At 54.8% G+C, this 17,173-nt stretch overlaps 1 protein-coding gene across 2 annotated transcripts in view; it reads left to right on the forward strand.

Moving 5' to 3' along the window:
• ANGPT4 (angiopoietin 4) overlaps positions 1-12,256 on the forward strand; it is a 39,507-nt gene extending 27,251 nt beyond the window's left edge. For both annotated transcript variants that reach the window (XM_086701880.1, XM_086701879.1), the window contains 5 exons: positions 1,686-1,801; positions 4,504-4,605; positions 6,110-6,276; positions 10,756-10,886; positions 11,730-12,256. In XM_086701880.1, coding sequence (XP_086558006.1) covers positions 1,686-1,801; positions 4,504-4,605; positions 6,110-6,276; positions 10,756-10,886; positions 11,730-11,890 — 677 coding nt within the window. In that variant the 3' untranslated portion in view covers positions 11,891-12,256. The remainder of the gene's footprint in view (positions 1-1,685; positions 1,802-4,503; positions 4,606-6,109; positions 6,277-10,755; positions 10,887-11,729) is intronic.
• Positions 12,257-17,173: the final 4,917 nt, after the last annotated feature.

A 17,173-nucleotide genomic window follows, 5' to 3' on the forward strand; every position in this document is an offset into this window, starting at 1 on the left:
GTGTCCCTATCTGTAGAGTGGAGAGATTGGACTCAGTGTTCCCCAAGGTCTTCTCTCGCCCTGTTGCCCTCGTCCCTAAACCCAGGAGAGTCCCACAGAAGTGAGGAGGCATCTCTGGCCCTGGATGCTGAGAGGGGAGATCAAGGCCGGGGTCGGTTCTCACGGACTCCTTCTGAGGGGGCCCGCTTGGGGTGGCCGAGGCCTTGCTGGTTTCAGCTTGAGTCAGTCAGCAGAACCCTAACTGAGCACCCACTGTGTGCCAGCAATGCAGCTGATATTTCCAGACCACAGAAGACCTAAAAGGCAGGGCTGAGGAGAAAGAACACCAACCTGAGGACAGTCAGGAGCGGTGGGAAGGTTTTTACACCCAGCGGGACTGTGTTTTGGGAAGCTCAGTTGGAACCGGGCAGTGGAGAACGGCTGGGTGGGAGGGAAAGACGGAGGAACGTGTTTCTACTCCTTGCAAGATCAGCACGGCAGGAGGCCGGGAAGCCTTTAAGGCACAAGGAATCCAGCCGGAGTGACGCGTTCCAGGCACTAAGGCTGGCAGCGATTTAGGGCCAGAGGATGGCACCAGGGCTCTAAGTGGGGCAGGCCCTGCTGGGTTTGAGGGATGTGAGGCCCCAAGGAAGCCACGGGCAGAAGTGGAGTCCTTCCAAACCATGAGATATGGAGGGACCCGAACGCATCACTGGCTTGTGCCATAGCCCTGGCAGTGACACTGCCTGAATTAGTCCCATGTGTGGGTCTGTTGTAGCTCAGCCCCAGATGCAGGCCCGGGCCCGGCGCCTCTGCCCGCAGGCTCACCGCTAACCCAGTCTCCAGCTGTGATCCCGTGTCTGCTCGCCAGGCTGGGTAGGAGGTTGTGCTGGGCGCCTGGCCTCAGGCACCCTTTGCCCAAACGCCCCGTGCCCCTGCCCTGCTGTCACCAGGGAAGGGCACCGTGGGGTTGTGCCTCCTACCGAAGGGTGCTCTAAGGACTCCTTCGTAAGACCTAGAGACAGGGAAGGCTCTGCCCATGCCCCCAGCTATGTGCCCTTGACCCAGCCCTCGGTTGAGGGGGACGTGCCTCACCGGGGTTCCGACCCCAGTTACCTCTCCCGGAAGACCCTAGCAGCCTCATCTGCGGCCTCCCTGGTTGGAGTCTTATCCCCTGCAGTCTCCATTCCACGCTTTAGCCGGAGCCCTCTTCCTCCGCACAGTCTGGGTTCCTTCCTCACCCTGGCGTCCGAGGCTGACCTGGCATCTGCTGAAACTCAACCTCATTTCTGGTTCCTCTCTGAACGTCCCTGTGCCAGCCTCGCCCTGCTCCCGTCAAGTTCGTCAGACAGCCAGAGCTCGCTCTGGCTCAGCTCTGGTCTCATGGTGTGGGTCATTTCGCCTCCCTGGCCTCCACCACTTTCCCACACCACCCCATCCCTGGCACACGCCAGGACTGTTCCCACCTTGGAGCCCCCACACGCGCTGTTCCCTCTGCCTGGAACATTTTCCCCTTCTCCTAGGTGATCCTGCTCCTTATCCAGACCCCAGCTCGCTCACCTCCTCTAGGAAACTTTCTCAGGTCTGATACCTCTCCCTGTCCCCAGCATCTCCCAACCCGGAACCCGGCAGGAAGTAGGGCTCACCTGGCCCCTTACCTCTCTCCTTAGCTTACCTCCAATTGCTTTTGCGTTGTCACATTGCAGCCTCCGTGAGGGCAGCTGAGCAGGTGTTCCAGGACTGTGCAGAGATCCAACGCTTCGGGGCCAACGCCAGTGGCGTCTACACCATCCACGTGGCCAATATGACGGAGCCCAGGAAGGTTAGGGGACTCCCTGGGGGCTGAGGCTAGCGGAGGGTGTTGAGCCAAGGGGCTTCCCGACAGGTCACCGCCTCCCCCCGCCCCAGTCAGCTTCAGGCCTTGTCCAACATCTGAGATACCAGAGAAGGTGGGATGACCCTACCTTCGGGAGCCTCCAAGGGAGTCAGAGGTCAGAATGTGGGGGTTAAAGCAGAAGTTCCCAGAGCTGGAAGTACATCCTTCTGCATCTTCTCCAGAGATGCTTTTAGTTGGAATGACAGAAAACAGTTCTGTGTTGGTTAAGGTCATGCTGGCTGTGGGGCGCCTGGGTGGCTCAGCTGGTCATAAGCATCCGACTTCAGCTCAGGTCATGATCTCACAGTTCTGAGTTCAAGCCCCACGTCGGGCTCTGTGCGGACAGCTCGGAGCCTGGAGCCTGCTTCGGATTCTGTGTCTCCCTCTCTCTCTCTGCCACGTCCCCGTTCGCACTCTGTCCCTCTCTCTCTCTCAAAAATAAACAAACATCAAAAAAAATTTTAATTGAAAAAAAAAAGGTAATGCTGGCTGAAACAGCAAACAAACGTTGAAAATCCAGGGGCTTAACACAAAGAAGTTTATTTCTAGTTCAAAAAAAATTTTTTTAATGTTTATTTTTGAGAGAGAGAGCGAGAGTGAGCAGGGATGGGGGAGGGGGAGACAGCGAGGGAGACACAGAATCCGAAGCAGGCTCCAGGCTCTGAGCTGTCCGCACAGAGCCCGAGGTGGGGCTCAAACCCACAAACCGTGAGATCATGACCTGAGCGGAAGTCGGGCGCTTAACTGACTGAGTCACCCAAGCGCCCCACAAAGAGGTTTATTTCTAATTTACATATAGTCCAGTTGAATGCAGGTGTGGGGGCTCTGCTGCACATGGGAAATGAGGGACCAGGGCCAATAGAGACCCCACCATCTCCAGTGAGTGTCTTCAGTGAATGTTGCCCTGGGCTTTGGAGGTCCACTTATGAGATGGATGAGGGGTCGAGGGGAAGTGTGGGTATCAGGAGGGAGGGTTTGGAGGCCAGGCCCAGAAGTAAGAGTATGGAGAACAAGTATCCAGTCTTTGCTCTTCCTAATTCCCTTTTCAATTTTCTTTGACTTCCTATAATATATATAATATATATATATTAAATATAAATATATATTATATTATAATATATAATATAATATATAATATAATATATAATAATATAATATAATATAATATAATATATAATATAAATATAAATATATATTAAATATAAATATATATATAAATATAAAATATATTTATATATGTTTGTTTCCAGGCCGTCTTTAACACTTCACACACACCTGCTAAACTCCTCTTTTAACAAAGAGATCAGGCCCTCGATGTCTAGCTAGAATTTCATGTTTTCGTTACATTTATTTTTACAATTATTTGACTAAAAGCAAGTGTTACTAGTGTTCGACTTGTGGTACTGGTAAGATTTCCTTCTAAAATACATTTCACCTAAGTATTTAAGTGTTGTTTTTTTTTAAGGGACACCACTTTTTAAGTAAATATTCTATATGCAATTAGGTTCACTCTATAGGAAATTCAGCTATGGTGAAATTCTGTGAGGCAAAAGAGCTGGGCTCAGACCTCAGCGTAATTTAGTGTCACTTGCCTCGAGAAAGCCCCTTCTCCTCTCTGGACCTCAGTTTCCCTTACTGTACCCTCTGCTACTCCCGCAACAAATGCCACTGTCTCCTCTCCCTGAGCAGTCTTCTGCTTTCTCAGAGCCGCTCCCTCCACTGCCATTTCCACTTGTCTGCCTGTCACATCATCATCCAAAGCCCTGTTCCAATGCTACCTCCTCTGAGAAGCCTTCCGGGGTTGCCCAGTGACTCCTTCTTAGGAGCTCTTCTTGGCTGCCCGAATGTTCATAACCAATAGTCTGCCTGCCCCATGATAGCAGCCAGGCATATCCTCCAGACCAAGCCAGCCCTGAGGGTTGATTGATCTCTGACGTGTCTCTGTCACCTACTATGGGACCAGGGACCAAGTGTGTCTTCACTGAACATTGAACATGTACTGAACCGGCTGGAAGAATAGTACGAACAAAGATTAGGCTGAAAGAAGAGATTATGATGGATGGTGAGCTCTTTGAGAGAAAGACTCTTTCTGTCTTATCCATACTGGCACCTCCCATACTTTGAATGGAGCTTGGTATATAGCAGGTGCTCAGAAAACATTTGCCCGCTGAATGTAATAACATTTCCTGAGTCTACGCCGTGCGCCAAGCATGTTACCCCTGTCAGCATTTAGTCCTTACCACAACCTCGCAATAACAGCGGGGGAAAAGCCTCCATTTACTTAGTTTCCCAATATGCCCAGACTCTTTTCTTTGGATGACTCATTATACATAGTTCTTGCGTCGAGCCAACTTGCAGGTGAGAAACTGAGGCACAAAGAGGTTAAGGTTTTAACACTTACATTTTACAAACGAGGAAAGGAAGGCTCTGAGAGGACATCACTTGTCCACGACTTTAGAAAAAATGATGACACTAAGTGGGAAATGTGAACCTGGATATTTCTGATGCCCTTGACCACCAGGCTCACCTGTTGCTCTGTGAAACTGTCAGCCAAATCAAAATGGGGCTGGTCTAGAGCTGCTTCTGACATCTTCCAAGGGCTTCCAACTCCCCCCCCCCCCCCACCACTACCACCCAATTCCTTCCAGGTGTTCTGTGACATGGAGGCCAATGGAGGCGGGTGGACTCTCATCCAGCGCCGTGAGAATGGCAGTGTGAATTTCCAGCGGAACTGGAGAGATTACAAACAGGTAACACTGCTGAAGGGGCTTTTCAGCCCTTAAACTGGGGCAGGGGGCTTGTAGGCAGGGCACTCGTTTGCCTTCAACCCTCCCCGGGGGGGGGGGGGGGGGGAATCAACCCACCTAAAACCAACCACCTTCAAACAGATTTTCCTAGTGCACATTCACTGTCAGGGACTCCCTCACCTGAAATTGAACCTTCTTTTTGCAGGTTCTGACATCTATCCTAAAAATAAAAGTTTAACTTTATTTTTTTTATTTGTGTAAAGATTATACATACAAATTTTTTTTAAGAATACAAAAATGGAACAGAAAAAAGTAGTCTCCCCTGCCTACCCCAGACTGCGTTGCTTAAATGAATGTCCTTATCTTTGCACACATATATAATCACATTTTCAGGAGAGATTCTTTAATGTGGAATTGCTGGCTCAAAGACCCAGTGCATTTTACAAGATGAGAAGTAGTGCCCTAGTGTCTTCCAAGTTGTAAATTAACTTTTGAGTAAAGAACTTTTGGCAAAGCTGGCTTAAAAGCTCTTAAAGTTTCCACAAGCAAAAGAAATAGAAGAAGGTATGTGGAAATGCAACAATATCATTAGTTGTGGCTGCGTACTGTTCATTCGACCAACACTTAAAAATAAATACCAAATTAAGATATGAGTGTCCTTGAGCCAACTGAGTTTTAAACAAGTATTAAAATGGCAAAAAAGAAAGGGGATGCTCAGACACAGAAATACACAAGAGCACTGAATACTAACAGACTAATCGGCAGCGAGGCAGGACCGAAGTGGGGAGTGGGGTTTAGGTGCGCCCCTGTCCTTGGTGCTGAATTATTATTCGGGCTGAGGACAGGTTTCTCATCACCCTGGGACACTAACGCGCTTAGCTTTGCATTTCTGTGTTGTTGAAATTTTGCAGGAGTTGCCATGCCACCCAACAAAGGTCGCTCTACAATTTATGCCCCCGATTAAAATCTTTTCATGTTTTGTTGCGGCCCAACACACATGCAGCTAAGTGCACAAATCTTAGAAGCGGAAGATACTCAGTGGGTTTTTACCTATGTGTTCACCGACATGCCCACCATTCAAAGCTGGATATACAGCACTGCCAGCACCGCAGAAGCCCCTCTGGTGCCCCCCTGTGCCTCCTCGTGCCCCAGTCAATACTCCCCCAAAAGGTAGTTGCCATTCTGACTTCTAGCACGACGGATTCATTTTGCCTGTTCTGAAACTCCACAGAAATGTGATTTCAATTATTTTTAAAAGAATTTACCCAGTTTTACAAAAATCTTGGTTTTTTTTTTTTTTTTTTTTTTTTGTTGTTGTTGTTTTTGCTCTAGGAGGTGGAGAACTCCCATCCCCAGGCCTGCCCACACTGTACTTTATGGGCTTGGTCATTAGGCAAAGTGGTTTTGGATTAAGTGGCCCTGGAGCCCAGCCCAGCCCAGCTCCTCAGCCAGGGGCACGGCCTCCCATCGCAGCATGAAGCCCACCCCCACCCTTCTCTCCCCACAGGGCTTCGGCGACCCGGCAGGGGAGCACTGGCTGGGCAATGAGGTGATGCACCAGCTCACCGGCCGGACAGCCTACTCCCTGCGTGTGGAGCTGCAAGACTGGGAAGGCAACGAGGCCTACGCTCAGTATGAGCATTTCCAGCTGGGCAGCGAGGGGCAGCTGTACAGGTGGGCTCGGGGCCCAGGCTGGTGGGCGGGCTGGGGTCCCGGGCTAGTGGCTGTAGAGTCCGCACCAAGGGTCAATCCCTGGGCGTCTCCTGTTCCTACCATCTGTCCCCCATTTGGGCGCACGTCACAGGATCTGGAGGCGGCCGGTTAACACTCAGCACGTCCCGGCCACTGGGTGGGGTGGAGAGACTGTCGCTGACGCTGCCATCCCAGGAGCAGGAAAGGGCCTTCTCAGGTCAGTCACCCCGAGGCAGCCATATTCCTGAGGCCCAGAGCGGGGAGCCCAGCCTGTCCCATGCCGTGGGGTAAGGTAGAAAGGTCCCTGGGCTACGAATCAGGGAACCTGAGCTCCTTCTGGCTCTGTTCCAGCTCGCTTTGTCAATTTGGGCAAGTCAATGTTCTGGCTTGTCTGGACTTCCGCTTCTTAACTGCGGGATGGGCTTAAATATGAGCGTAATGTGAAATCATCAAGGTCTCCCACACCTCCCTCGGCTTGGTTCTTGGCTCTATTTCGGAAGAGAAATGAGCACTTACTGAGCACCTACTCTGTTCCAGGCATATTACTCCATTTAATCCTCCCACAACATGCTGAGGTAAGCATTGCCGCACCTGCTTTACTGATGTGGAAACTGAGGCACACAGTTTAAGTATCCTGCCCCAAGTTACAAGTTAGGTAGAGCTTAGATTTGAACTCAGGTCTCTCTGCTACCGACACCCAGGGTGTTTCTACTACATGATGTTGCCTCTCTGAGAAACTCAAGGTTCTTGAATATACGACTGGGTCCTGGCTATCTTTGAACCAGGACAGGATTGAAATCATAGACTCCCACTCACAAGTCTGCAAAGGACGTCACCTGTCGCCTGGGGCTTCATGTGATGCTAGCACATATGCCCCAGCCACCAGCCAGCCAGGCTGGGATGCCTCCACTGACAGGGAAGTCACTTCCTCCAAAGGAATCGGATGATTCTCCGTCTTCCTGCACTTTAGGTCTAATTCCATCTCAGGGAGCTTTTCGATACTATGCTCCACCCACTCCTTTCTCTTCTTATTAGACGCCCTGGATCCTCCAGCTAAGTTGTTCTGACATCCTCCTTACGGGACCCACCCCAATCTGATAATAGTCCTCCTTAAACAGCCAGGTTCAGAGCTGAATGAACCATGCCCTGGGTCTGGGCGAGGCAAGGGCTAAGCTGGATGGTCCCCTCCCCGCTACTCCTCGAGCTGACCAGGGAGTAACCACAACACGCTGCCGACTCCTAGTCAAGCCACTAAAGCCAAGGCTTAAGTCCTGACTCCATCCCTATCTCCTTCAGTGATCCCGAAGAAATGCCTCCACTTTCTCATCTGTAAAATGGGTGCCCTAGGTGTACCTACCTTATTCAAAGTGCTATGAAGTTCAAATGAGACACTGCACACCGAGCATTAACACAGTGCCTGGTACTTAGTAAATGCTCAGCAAAGAATATAATTGCTGACCCCGAGGCAGCTGTTCACACACTTGGCTCGCCTGCTCTGTGTGAGTTCACTGCTGTTCCTATCCCCGTTGCTTCGTTCACAGTCGTGGGTCCTGTGCGTCTGGGGGTGAGCACGTCCACAGGCAGTCCCACACTCCCGGGAAGACAGTAGCCGCCTGTGGGGAGCACACAGGGGCATAGAGATGCTTGTGCGAACAGGGAGGACTCCTTGGAGGAGGTAATGCCTATAAAGGGTGGGCATCCTCCAGACAAAGAGAGAATAGGAAGGGCACCCCCAGGCAGTGGGGATGTTTTGAAAAAAGGCAGAGAGGGGGTTCCTTCCATCCAGCTGGCCACGGATACCCCAAACCTGAGCAAGTCTCTTTCAAGATCATAAGGAAGAGTCCCTGCTCTTTCAGGAAAGGCTTGGGAGTCTGGGGGGGGGGGGGAGCAAAGGTGGGGGGGCGCAGCACGGAGATCCTAGAAAACAGAGGGAGATGTGGAAACTGCCAGAGAAGAGCCAAAGGGAGAGTGACAGAACAGATGCTGGTCCCCGTGTCCCCACCGTAGGGTCAGCTGGCGGCTGAGGTGGGGAGGATCCCCACAGGGAAGCCCAGAGGCAGGGAAGCATAGGCATCAGGGGCGGGAAGGCCACCCTTATTTGTCAGACACAATAATGAGGGCCTTCTAGAGCCTGACTAAGGCACATGCATAAGCCTACAAGAGAAAGTGGCCCACAGGGAGGGAGGAAGCAGGAGGCACGGCCAAGGCACAGGCACATGCCCCCCAGAGGTGCCCACACACCCAGATCTGATTACAAGTGCGAGATACACACAGAGATACGCAAGGGCGGGCACAGACATACGTGCACATGTGGAGGGGCTCGCCACACCTCTGGGGCACACACGTAGGCCTACAGAGCACACAGACTCACACAAGCGCATCGCTACACAAGCAAGCACAGACACACGTGCAGCGGTGCTTTGCAGAAGCCCTCACAGGTAACACACGCGCAATTCCAGACACAAAGGCAGATTCCACCATAGATACTGAAACACAGACTCAGAACACACGCACACATATGCGCGCAGGCACGAACAACGGCATCCAAACGCTCGCAACTGTAGATGCACAGACCCACCCACAGATCCACGGACACGTGGAAAACACACCTTGTGTGCCTAACTTGGGGATACCCGGAGGCCTGTGTGTTTGGGTTCCCCAGGCTTGAGCCATGCACATGTTCGAGATGTGTCTCAGCATTGAGTCACGTGGGGCATCCTGGTCCCCGACTTGAGAGTTCCCCGGGGGTCACAAGATCCCCATTCTGGCACCCACGGGGGAGGGGAAGGGAGGCAGAGACTGAGCTGAGGACTTGGAGACAGTAGGGAGGCCAGTGCTGCTGGAGTAACCCCCGTGAGGCCCATCGGCTTTGTCCAGCCCTGATTCGACCCAGCTCAGACTGAATGTCACCCCGAACGTCAGCCAGAGCCCCAAGCCTGACCTTGAACTGACATCGCTGAAGCCTCAAGGGGAGCCTATAATAGCCACAAAGAGAAGCTGGGACTATATGAAGCCATGGGCCAACCTGTCTGTCCCCACCCCCGAGAGCCCTGGCCAGATGGGCCTCTTTCCGGGGTGGGGGGTGGGGGGGCTACAACACCAGTCAGGCGAGCCCTGGGTTGCATGTTTAAGGGCACAGTTAGAGCTTCACGGTTAGAGCATCTGGCCCCGAGGGCCATGCCCCTGCCTCACCACAGACAGGCAGAGCCCATGGTGGGAGGTGCAGGGACCGAGCCAGGCCACGTGCCCAAGCCCCACATTTCCTCCTGATCCCACAGGGGGGCATCTCCCAGGCCCTGCCCTGGGGGAACCAGAGCTTCCCTGAGCTTCCCTGGCCGCCTCTGGCATCCATTTTCCTTCACCCGTAGGACCTTCTTCATCGTCCTCAGACCAGGTCCCCACCTGCGTTGCCTGTGCTACAAGCACGCAATACTCTCTCCAACCAGGCTGAGCAGGAGCCCGCGCCAGCCACATGCCAAGGGCTGGGAACGCAGGGACACATGACAGCCAGCCCTCAACGTGCTGACTATTTACTGCGTGCCCGCCCTGCTCTGCACTCATCACACGCCGAAGTCATGGGACCGCAATAACCAGACCAGGGCGCCACGGTTAATATTACCGTTATTAGCATTTTAGCAGATGACGAAGCTGAAGCTGACAGGTGACGCAGGCTGCCCGAGGTCATGCCGCCGGAGAATGACAGAGCGGGGATTCGAACCTAGGCATTCTGTCCCCCAGAGCTCATGGTCGTAATCACCATGCAGGCCTGGACATGCCCAAGAGGATCTCACAGCCTGGCAGAGAAATAGAAACCCTCCCCAGCGGGCTGCGGGTGCGCAAGTCACAGGGCTGGGGCTGCCCCGGGGCACAGAGCCGTGTGGGCTGGTGTGGTCAGGGAAGGCTTCCTGAAGGTGGCAGGGCGGTCAGCTGGCGAGGGAAATGCACGCAGCTCCCAAGGCAGGCCACACCGGGCTGGCATCTGGCTCTCACCCTCTTCCGTTCTGAGGCCCGGGGCAGGCTCCTCAGGTTCTTGGGCTCTGTTTCTTCGTCTGTAAACTGGAACCAATAGGGTGTTGCGAGGACTGAGCAAGAATGAATTAACCCACGTGAAGCGCTTGGAACGATGCCCAGGGCATAGTAGCCGTTCAAAAAAAACGTTAGCCATCACCTTCATTCTCGTCGTTATTTTGATCCCTCTCACTCTTGTCCGAGACTCGGGGTCGGTGAGGTGAGGGAGGCCTGGCCCACAGTGGGTGCTCTGTTCCCGGGGAGGCAGCAGGCAGGGAGGGTAATCCAGGGGCAGGGATGGCCGAAGCACCCTAGGCTGGGGCGCCCCTCACCCCAGAACAACCGGAGAGGTGCCCCCGCCTAGGACCAAGCCTCATGGGGGAGGTCGTTCTTTAACCAGCCCCATCCTCACTCTGGACCCCTCTCCCATCACCACCTCCCGGTGGCCTCCAGGCTTTCTCTGAGCGGATACAGCGGCTCAGCAGGGCGCCAGAGCAGCCTGGTCCTGCAAGGCACCAACTTCAGCACCCGTGATGCAGACAATGACAACTGCCTCTGCAAGTGTGCCCAGATGCTGTCTGGAGGTGGGTGCCAGTGGGCCGAAGCCCCGCTCACCCACAGGCTCACTTGGCTGGACACCCCCATTTCCTCCCCACCCCTGGGCGGGCCTGGCTGTGCCCTATCCGCCCCTTCCCCCGCCAAGTCCTCAAGGTTCCCTCAGGGTCTTGCCTCATCCTGACACAGGCACCACCAGTTTTCGCCTGAGATTGGGGGCTGGGGTCCCAACCCCAGGCCTGAGAACCCACCCCCCACCCAGGCCGAGCAGGACCAAGATGGGGAGACGTGGGCAGAGGGACAAGAGGGGCAGCTCCCCACCAATGCCCGGCTCAGGCAGTGCTCCTGGGCGTGGGGGACACAGGTCAGAAAGCAGGAGATGGGGTGAGTAGGAGGGGCAGAGAGAGGAGGAGAGACCTCCTGGGACGCAGAGACAGAGACAAGAGAGACATCAGGACATAGAGACACAGAGCAGTGAACACAGAGAGTCCCACGGGAACAGAAGTCCAGAGGGAGAGATGGAGAGACGATGTGCAGACCACAGAAAGACAGACGGACACGCTGTGTGAGAGACAGACCCCGAAAGGCAGGGCAACAGAGACCAAAGGGAGAGAGACAGAGACACCAGAGCCCCGCAGAGAGACGGACACAAGCTCAGGGACCATCAAGGTGCCGTCCGCCAGAGGCCACGGGCTGAGCGGAAGGTCCGGGACTCTCCCTCCCACCCCGGTGCCCCTCCCGCCCTGTCCATCTCCTGCCAGCTGGCTCCCTGGAGGAGGCAGCGGCCCTGATCGGTCCCCGGGGTAGAGGGCTGCCCTCGGGCCCCTGGCTGGCCCCTACCTCCCCAAAGCGTCTTCCTCTCCCTCCACCAGGATGGTGGTTTGATGCCTGCGGCCTCTCAAATCTCAATGGTATCTACTACGCGGCTCACCATCACGTGCGCAAGCTCAACGGCATCCGCTGGCACTACTTTCAAGGCCCCAGCTACTCGCTGCGGGCCACCCGCATGATGGTGCGTCCCGTGGGCGTCTAATAAGCAGCGACACCCGGACGCTGGACCCACAGGAAGAGCCGGGACTCGGTATTCCCTGAACGAGCTGGATCCAAACACGGGACACAGTGCCAGGGTATGGTCCTGGACACCCGGGCCCCCCCTGGGCCAGGCCTCCTTGCCCAGGAGTCCAGAGGATCTGCTGCCTCCCTGTTCCCCTCAAGTTGTGACACGGTGGGTGGCGGCGGGGTGGGGGTGGGGGGATCTGACTCTATAGTATCCCTCTTTCCTCTTCCCTTCTGTCTCCGGCAGGGGTCCCCTGCCAGCTTGAGGGTCACAATACCCTGAATGAGCGGAGAGCAAACTTAACTTAGGTCCTCAAAGAAATATACAAGCAGAGTCCACTTCTCCCAGACCCCAGCATCTGAAGGCCAGACCTGGCCTCTCGGGGGCTTCAGAAGATCTAAGGGGCATTCCTTTACCGCCAGCATGTCCTCGAATATGTTCCAAAGAGAATATCTCAGGCGCCCCTCAAAAAGTACCTGGGGTCAAGGGAGGGAGGGAAACACCCAGTTAAATCAACGTGAACAGGCATGCTTAGCTGCAGGACCCGTCAGGGCCTTTAATGTGGTCACATGCCTTTTGACTGCCTGTGAAGGAGTTAGCATGGGCAGCTTTCTCCAAATGTCCTTATTTGAAAACAGGCCCTGTTGATCCCAGAGCATCTCTCGGGGCTGCGGATACCCTTGGGAAAAGTTGGTCAAACGTGACAGGATGGAGACCCTGAGCTCCACCGCTGCACCCCCGCCTGCACCCACTCTTTCTGGCTACAAGAGCCACGGCGATGGCCCCGAACAGCCCTTAAAAACAACCGGAAGCAGCTTTGGGTCAAAGAAGACACACTCCACCCCCGAAGAAGGGTCTAGAACAAAGTTTCCGATCTGTGCTCTGGGCCGGGGTCCTGCCAGGCTCCGTCTGGTCCTTGAAAAGCCAGATTTCTGCCTGGAGGCTGCCCTCTCAGCACTCCCTGTCACCCTAGCTCACCTCAGCTCACATTCAGGGGCTGTTGGGGACCGTCCACTCCGCCTCGAGCGGGACCCCAATCTTCAGGTCCAGATCCTTCCAGCCTCCAAGCTGAGACCCTAACCCTCTCCTCCCACCTGGTCCAACAGTGTTGCCACCCGCAGCTAGGGGGTGGCGGGAGGTGGGGGTGGGGGGCAGAGCAAGCCTTCGCCTGGGTCCGGGAGACCAGGGGCTCCTCGTGAACTTCCTTCGGAGGACAGGGTCAGAGAGGGGGTGGGGAAGGACGGCGGGCAGGGTGCTGCTCAGAAGCCTCACGTGGCCTTACACAGCATTTGCTCTGTAGGCCTTTGTTTAACATCCGCTGTGGGCAGGGCCCTGGAGTGGGAGGGACCTGCTCCAGCTCTTGGACTTGAGGCCAGTGGCTCAGCCTCTCGAGGCCTCGGTTGTCTTGTCTGTGAAACGGAGATGAAGCTCCCTCCTGGCTGGGCTGTGGCAAGGAGGCGATGAAAGGATGTACGTCAACTTTGTAACAGAGCCTGGCACGAGCAGGTGCCTAATAAACGTTAGTTCCCAGAGAGGTAAACGGGGTGAGGAAATCCACCCCTAGGGTGGGCCCCCGCTCCTTCCGGGCCCAGGCAAGGTGAGCATGTGTTCCTGAATCCATGGCATTTATTTGTGTACTGCTGAGCTTAGCGGCTAGGTGTGCTGGAGACGGGGTGGAGGCAAAGCTGTGAGCCCCACGGACAGACTCTGGGGTGGTGAAGGCCCACATCGCCGTCTACACTCGCTTTCTGAAAAAGGCCAGGCTGATTTAGGTTACCCTCAGATAGCCGTTCTTAAATATTCATGCTTCCTTCCTACCTTCCTCCCTCCTCCATGCCAGCTGTCTGTTCAGCCCTGCACCGTTGACTTCACTCTCAGTCAGGTTTTCTCCTGACAGGTGGCTCCGGCAGCCCTGGGCTGGTGGCCTCCCAGCTGAGCATCCCTAAGACAGAGAGTTGCCCTGTCCCCGTGATTCCAGCAAGGGCATGATTTTCTCCAGCCAGGACTGGTCCTTTCGTGCCCATCTTTGTACTTATCACTGTGAGTCTGATTGACCAGACCTGGGGCACCCAATCAGGCCTGGAACCAGGGCTGGGGTCAGTGCCACCCCAGGCATGCGGACTAGCAGTTTCCAGGCACTGTTTCCGGAAGCAGCGATGCTGGACAGGCCGGAAGCAGCGATCGCTTTTCCACCACCCATCTCTCTGACTCCCATTTGCCTTCTCTCCATCTCTGCCCCCCTCCTGGCCCCCCTCCCCCCAACGCCTGGTCCCAGGCTCCATCTCATCCCCGGATTGGCCCAGGACACAGCTGTGTCCCGCCCGGGGTTGTCAGACCCTGGTTCGCTGTCCTGGCCGTGTCCCTGGAGCAGAGTCTCTGGCCCTCTCTGAGCCTCCGTTTCCCATTTGTACAATAAGGACAGAGGACCTGCCGACCTCCAGAAGTCCCCTGACAGCGATGCTGACCCACGGTGTCCTGTCCTGCAGACGGGACCAATGGAAGGACACTGGGCAGCCCAAGGGCCCTATGGGGGCATGGCTGGTGTGGCCCTGGCCCTGGCTGGATCTCCTGGGGGCCACCACTCATAGGAACTGGCTTCGGGGATACCTGAATCTGCATTCATAGGTCCCTTGAATTCAGATTCTGATCCTATGCAGAATCATATCCAGAATCACCTCTTCCTACATCAGATCGGCATTCTCCCCATCTTAGTCATGAGGAAATTAGAGCCCAGAGAGGGAAAGGATTTCATCCAAGGTGGCACAGCCAATCACCACCTCCAGTGCACCTTCCATCTATGAGCTGCCTCCCTCATCCAGGCCTCTCTGAGGCATCCTGACACCAACCACAAAACTGCTGGGGGAGTGTCCCCTCCACTTATGTCAAGCACCAAAGGAACTTTCTGGAAAGCTCTCCAAGACAAGAGCTTTTATCACTGGTACCTGATAGGTCCCGGTGGAGCCAGACAGGCAGATCGCATTGTTCCCAAGATCTCTGCATGTCCCCGGCGAAAGCAGTTTCCACGCTGAGGGAGAGAGTTGACTGGGCACCCCCAGAGACGACAGCCATGGCCGAGGTAAAAGGTGGCCCTTTGCAGGGAGGAAGGGAGCAGCTAGCATCAGGATGGTTTGTCTTGGTGGCTGGGGGGACTGACCCCATTTTCCAGATCCCCACCCCCACCCCCCGCCCCGGTGTCTGTGTGAGTCTTCACCTCTTGCATTTAAAGATGCTTCGGAAAGCTAACGGCATTGCGTTGGCAACAACGACATGGGCATCTTTTGATGGAGCGGTGCTTTGGAGAATGGAGTCTGGTCCAGGCCACGTCCAGGATAAATGTGTCACTTCCCTGTGATAGATTCACAAGGAGTTGCTCAACTGAGGTTCTCGTGGGTCCTGAGGTCAGGGATGTCCAATGGCCTTTAGCATCGGACACATTCCTGCCTTACCCCGTGAGATCTCCTGGAGCCTCCCTTTCTCCCATCTGCACAGTGGGGAGAGTGGAGTCGGGTACACAGGGAAATCGTGCAAATTCCATGTGATGGTGGACATCCAGGCCTGGAACATTCGCTCACGTGTTTATCCACTCATGTATAGATTCATTTATGCACACAGCGCGTATGGGTCAAGGCCAGGCTGCGTGATGGGGGTGGACCAAACAAGACGGTCACGTGCTCACAGAACTGAACAGCCTAGAGAGAGAGACGGGCCCAAACCCCAATTTTTTTTTTTTAGTTTGTAAAACTAAATTGACAATCGATGGCAAGTAAAGAAAATAAACAGGAGGCAGAAACAGATCGCAGAGGGTCCAGCTTCCGGCGATCAGGGAAAGCCCTCTCTGAAGAGGTAGTGCCTAAAGTGGGGACTAACTAACACAGTGAGAAAGAGGCAGCCAGGGAACAGTAAGTTCACTAGGGGGAACAGTCATTGCAAAGGCCCTGAGGTGACCATGAGGAACTGCAAGGGAGCCAGGGTGGCTGAGACCACAGTGAGCAAGGGGGAGCGGGGTGGGGCTGAGTCCCCCCCCCCCACCCGGCACTTACATCAGAGATGACTCCTCCCCCCAGTGCCCACCAAGGACTGAACCCAGCCACCACTCTGCCTGAGTCTCTGTGGAGCTGGGGCAAATTCCTGCCTCTCTCTAGACCTCAGTTTCCCAGTCTGTGAAATACAGGAGAGGGATCACCTCTGTCTGAAAGTCACCCAGACCCAGTTATTGTATAAATCTGAGTCAAGGGTCTGGTTGTGTCCACTGCCCTGCACGGGGTGCCAGTGGGGGGGTCAGAAGAAGGAAGAGAAAATAAGGGACTTGCCCTCAGGCTCCACGGGAACTTGGGAGTGTCTCCCACACAGGGTCAACCAGGGGGAACTTGGGTGGGAGCACAGGACGCTGACTGCCTGCCCCCTCCATGCTGGTTTTACATGCACCATCTCTGAATCTTGGTGGGTTCTAGTATTACCCCATTTTACAGATGTGGAAACAGAGACCCACGGAAGTAAAATGCCTTGCCTATGGTCACACGGTGACTTAGGGTACAAGCCAGGCTGATGTAGCAGAAAGACCCCAAAATTCAGTGAGTTACATATTTTTCCTCCCTGTGAGTCTGGAGCTGATCGGTCCATGGCCGGGGGGTCAGCTCTGCCAACCTCAACCACAGCTTCCCTCTCTGGCCAGGGGAGCTTCACCCAAAGGTGCAGGAAGGGAAACCATCTGTCCAGCACCGCTTCCCCTCCAGAACCTCCCCCTCTCACCCCAGACTTCTCTTTTGCTCAGAATATCCCAGCGGTCTCCCTATAGGGCTCCATCTCCCGGTTTGCTTCCTCCTGGCCTGCAGTCATGCCATTTCCCCTGCCTGAAACCTTCGGTAGCTCCCCAGTACCCTGTGCTCACGGCTGGTCACCACCTAGCTCAGTCCTTCTCCAGCTCCGCCTCTGCTCTGTTCTTAGGAGTTCGGAGGCTTTGGGCCTGATGAATTCCTTCTGAGCAAAGGGTCTCAGGTGGCCATCAGTCTTCCTGGAGGAATTGCCCATGTCCAGTGGACTTTTATGTCCCTGTGGCCTGGAACTCAGGGCCCAGCTTGTGGTGGCTACTCTCTGTAAGTCACATAGCGTATTGGTTCAGCCCTCTGGTTCTGCAGAGAGCCAGGCCCTTCTGCTGCTTACAAGGATAATGTAAGAGCTCCAAAGTCCCTGTGAGGGCCCAGTACATTGCAAGTCACCTAGGACAGAGCCTGTCCATGGTAAGTTGTCTGTGATGTTGTC

The sequence above is a fragment of the Puma concolor genome, chromosome A3 (assembly GCF_028749965.1).
Source record: "Puma concolor isolate L17-30 chromosome A3, mPumCon1.1.hap2, whole genome shotgun sequence".
Taxonomy (NCBI): Eukaryota; Metazoa; Chordata; class Mammalia; order Carnivora; family Felidae; genus Puma; species Puma concolor.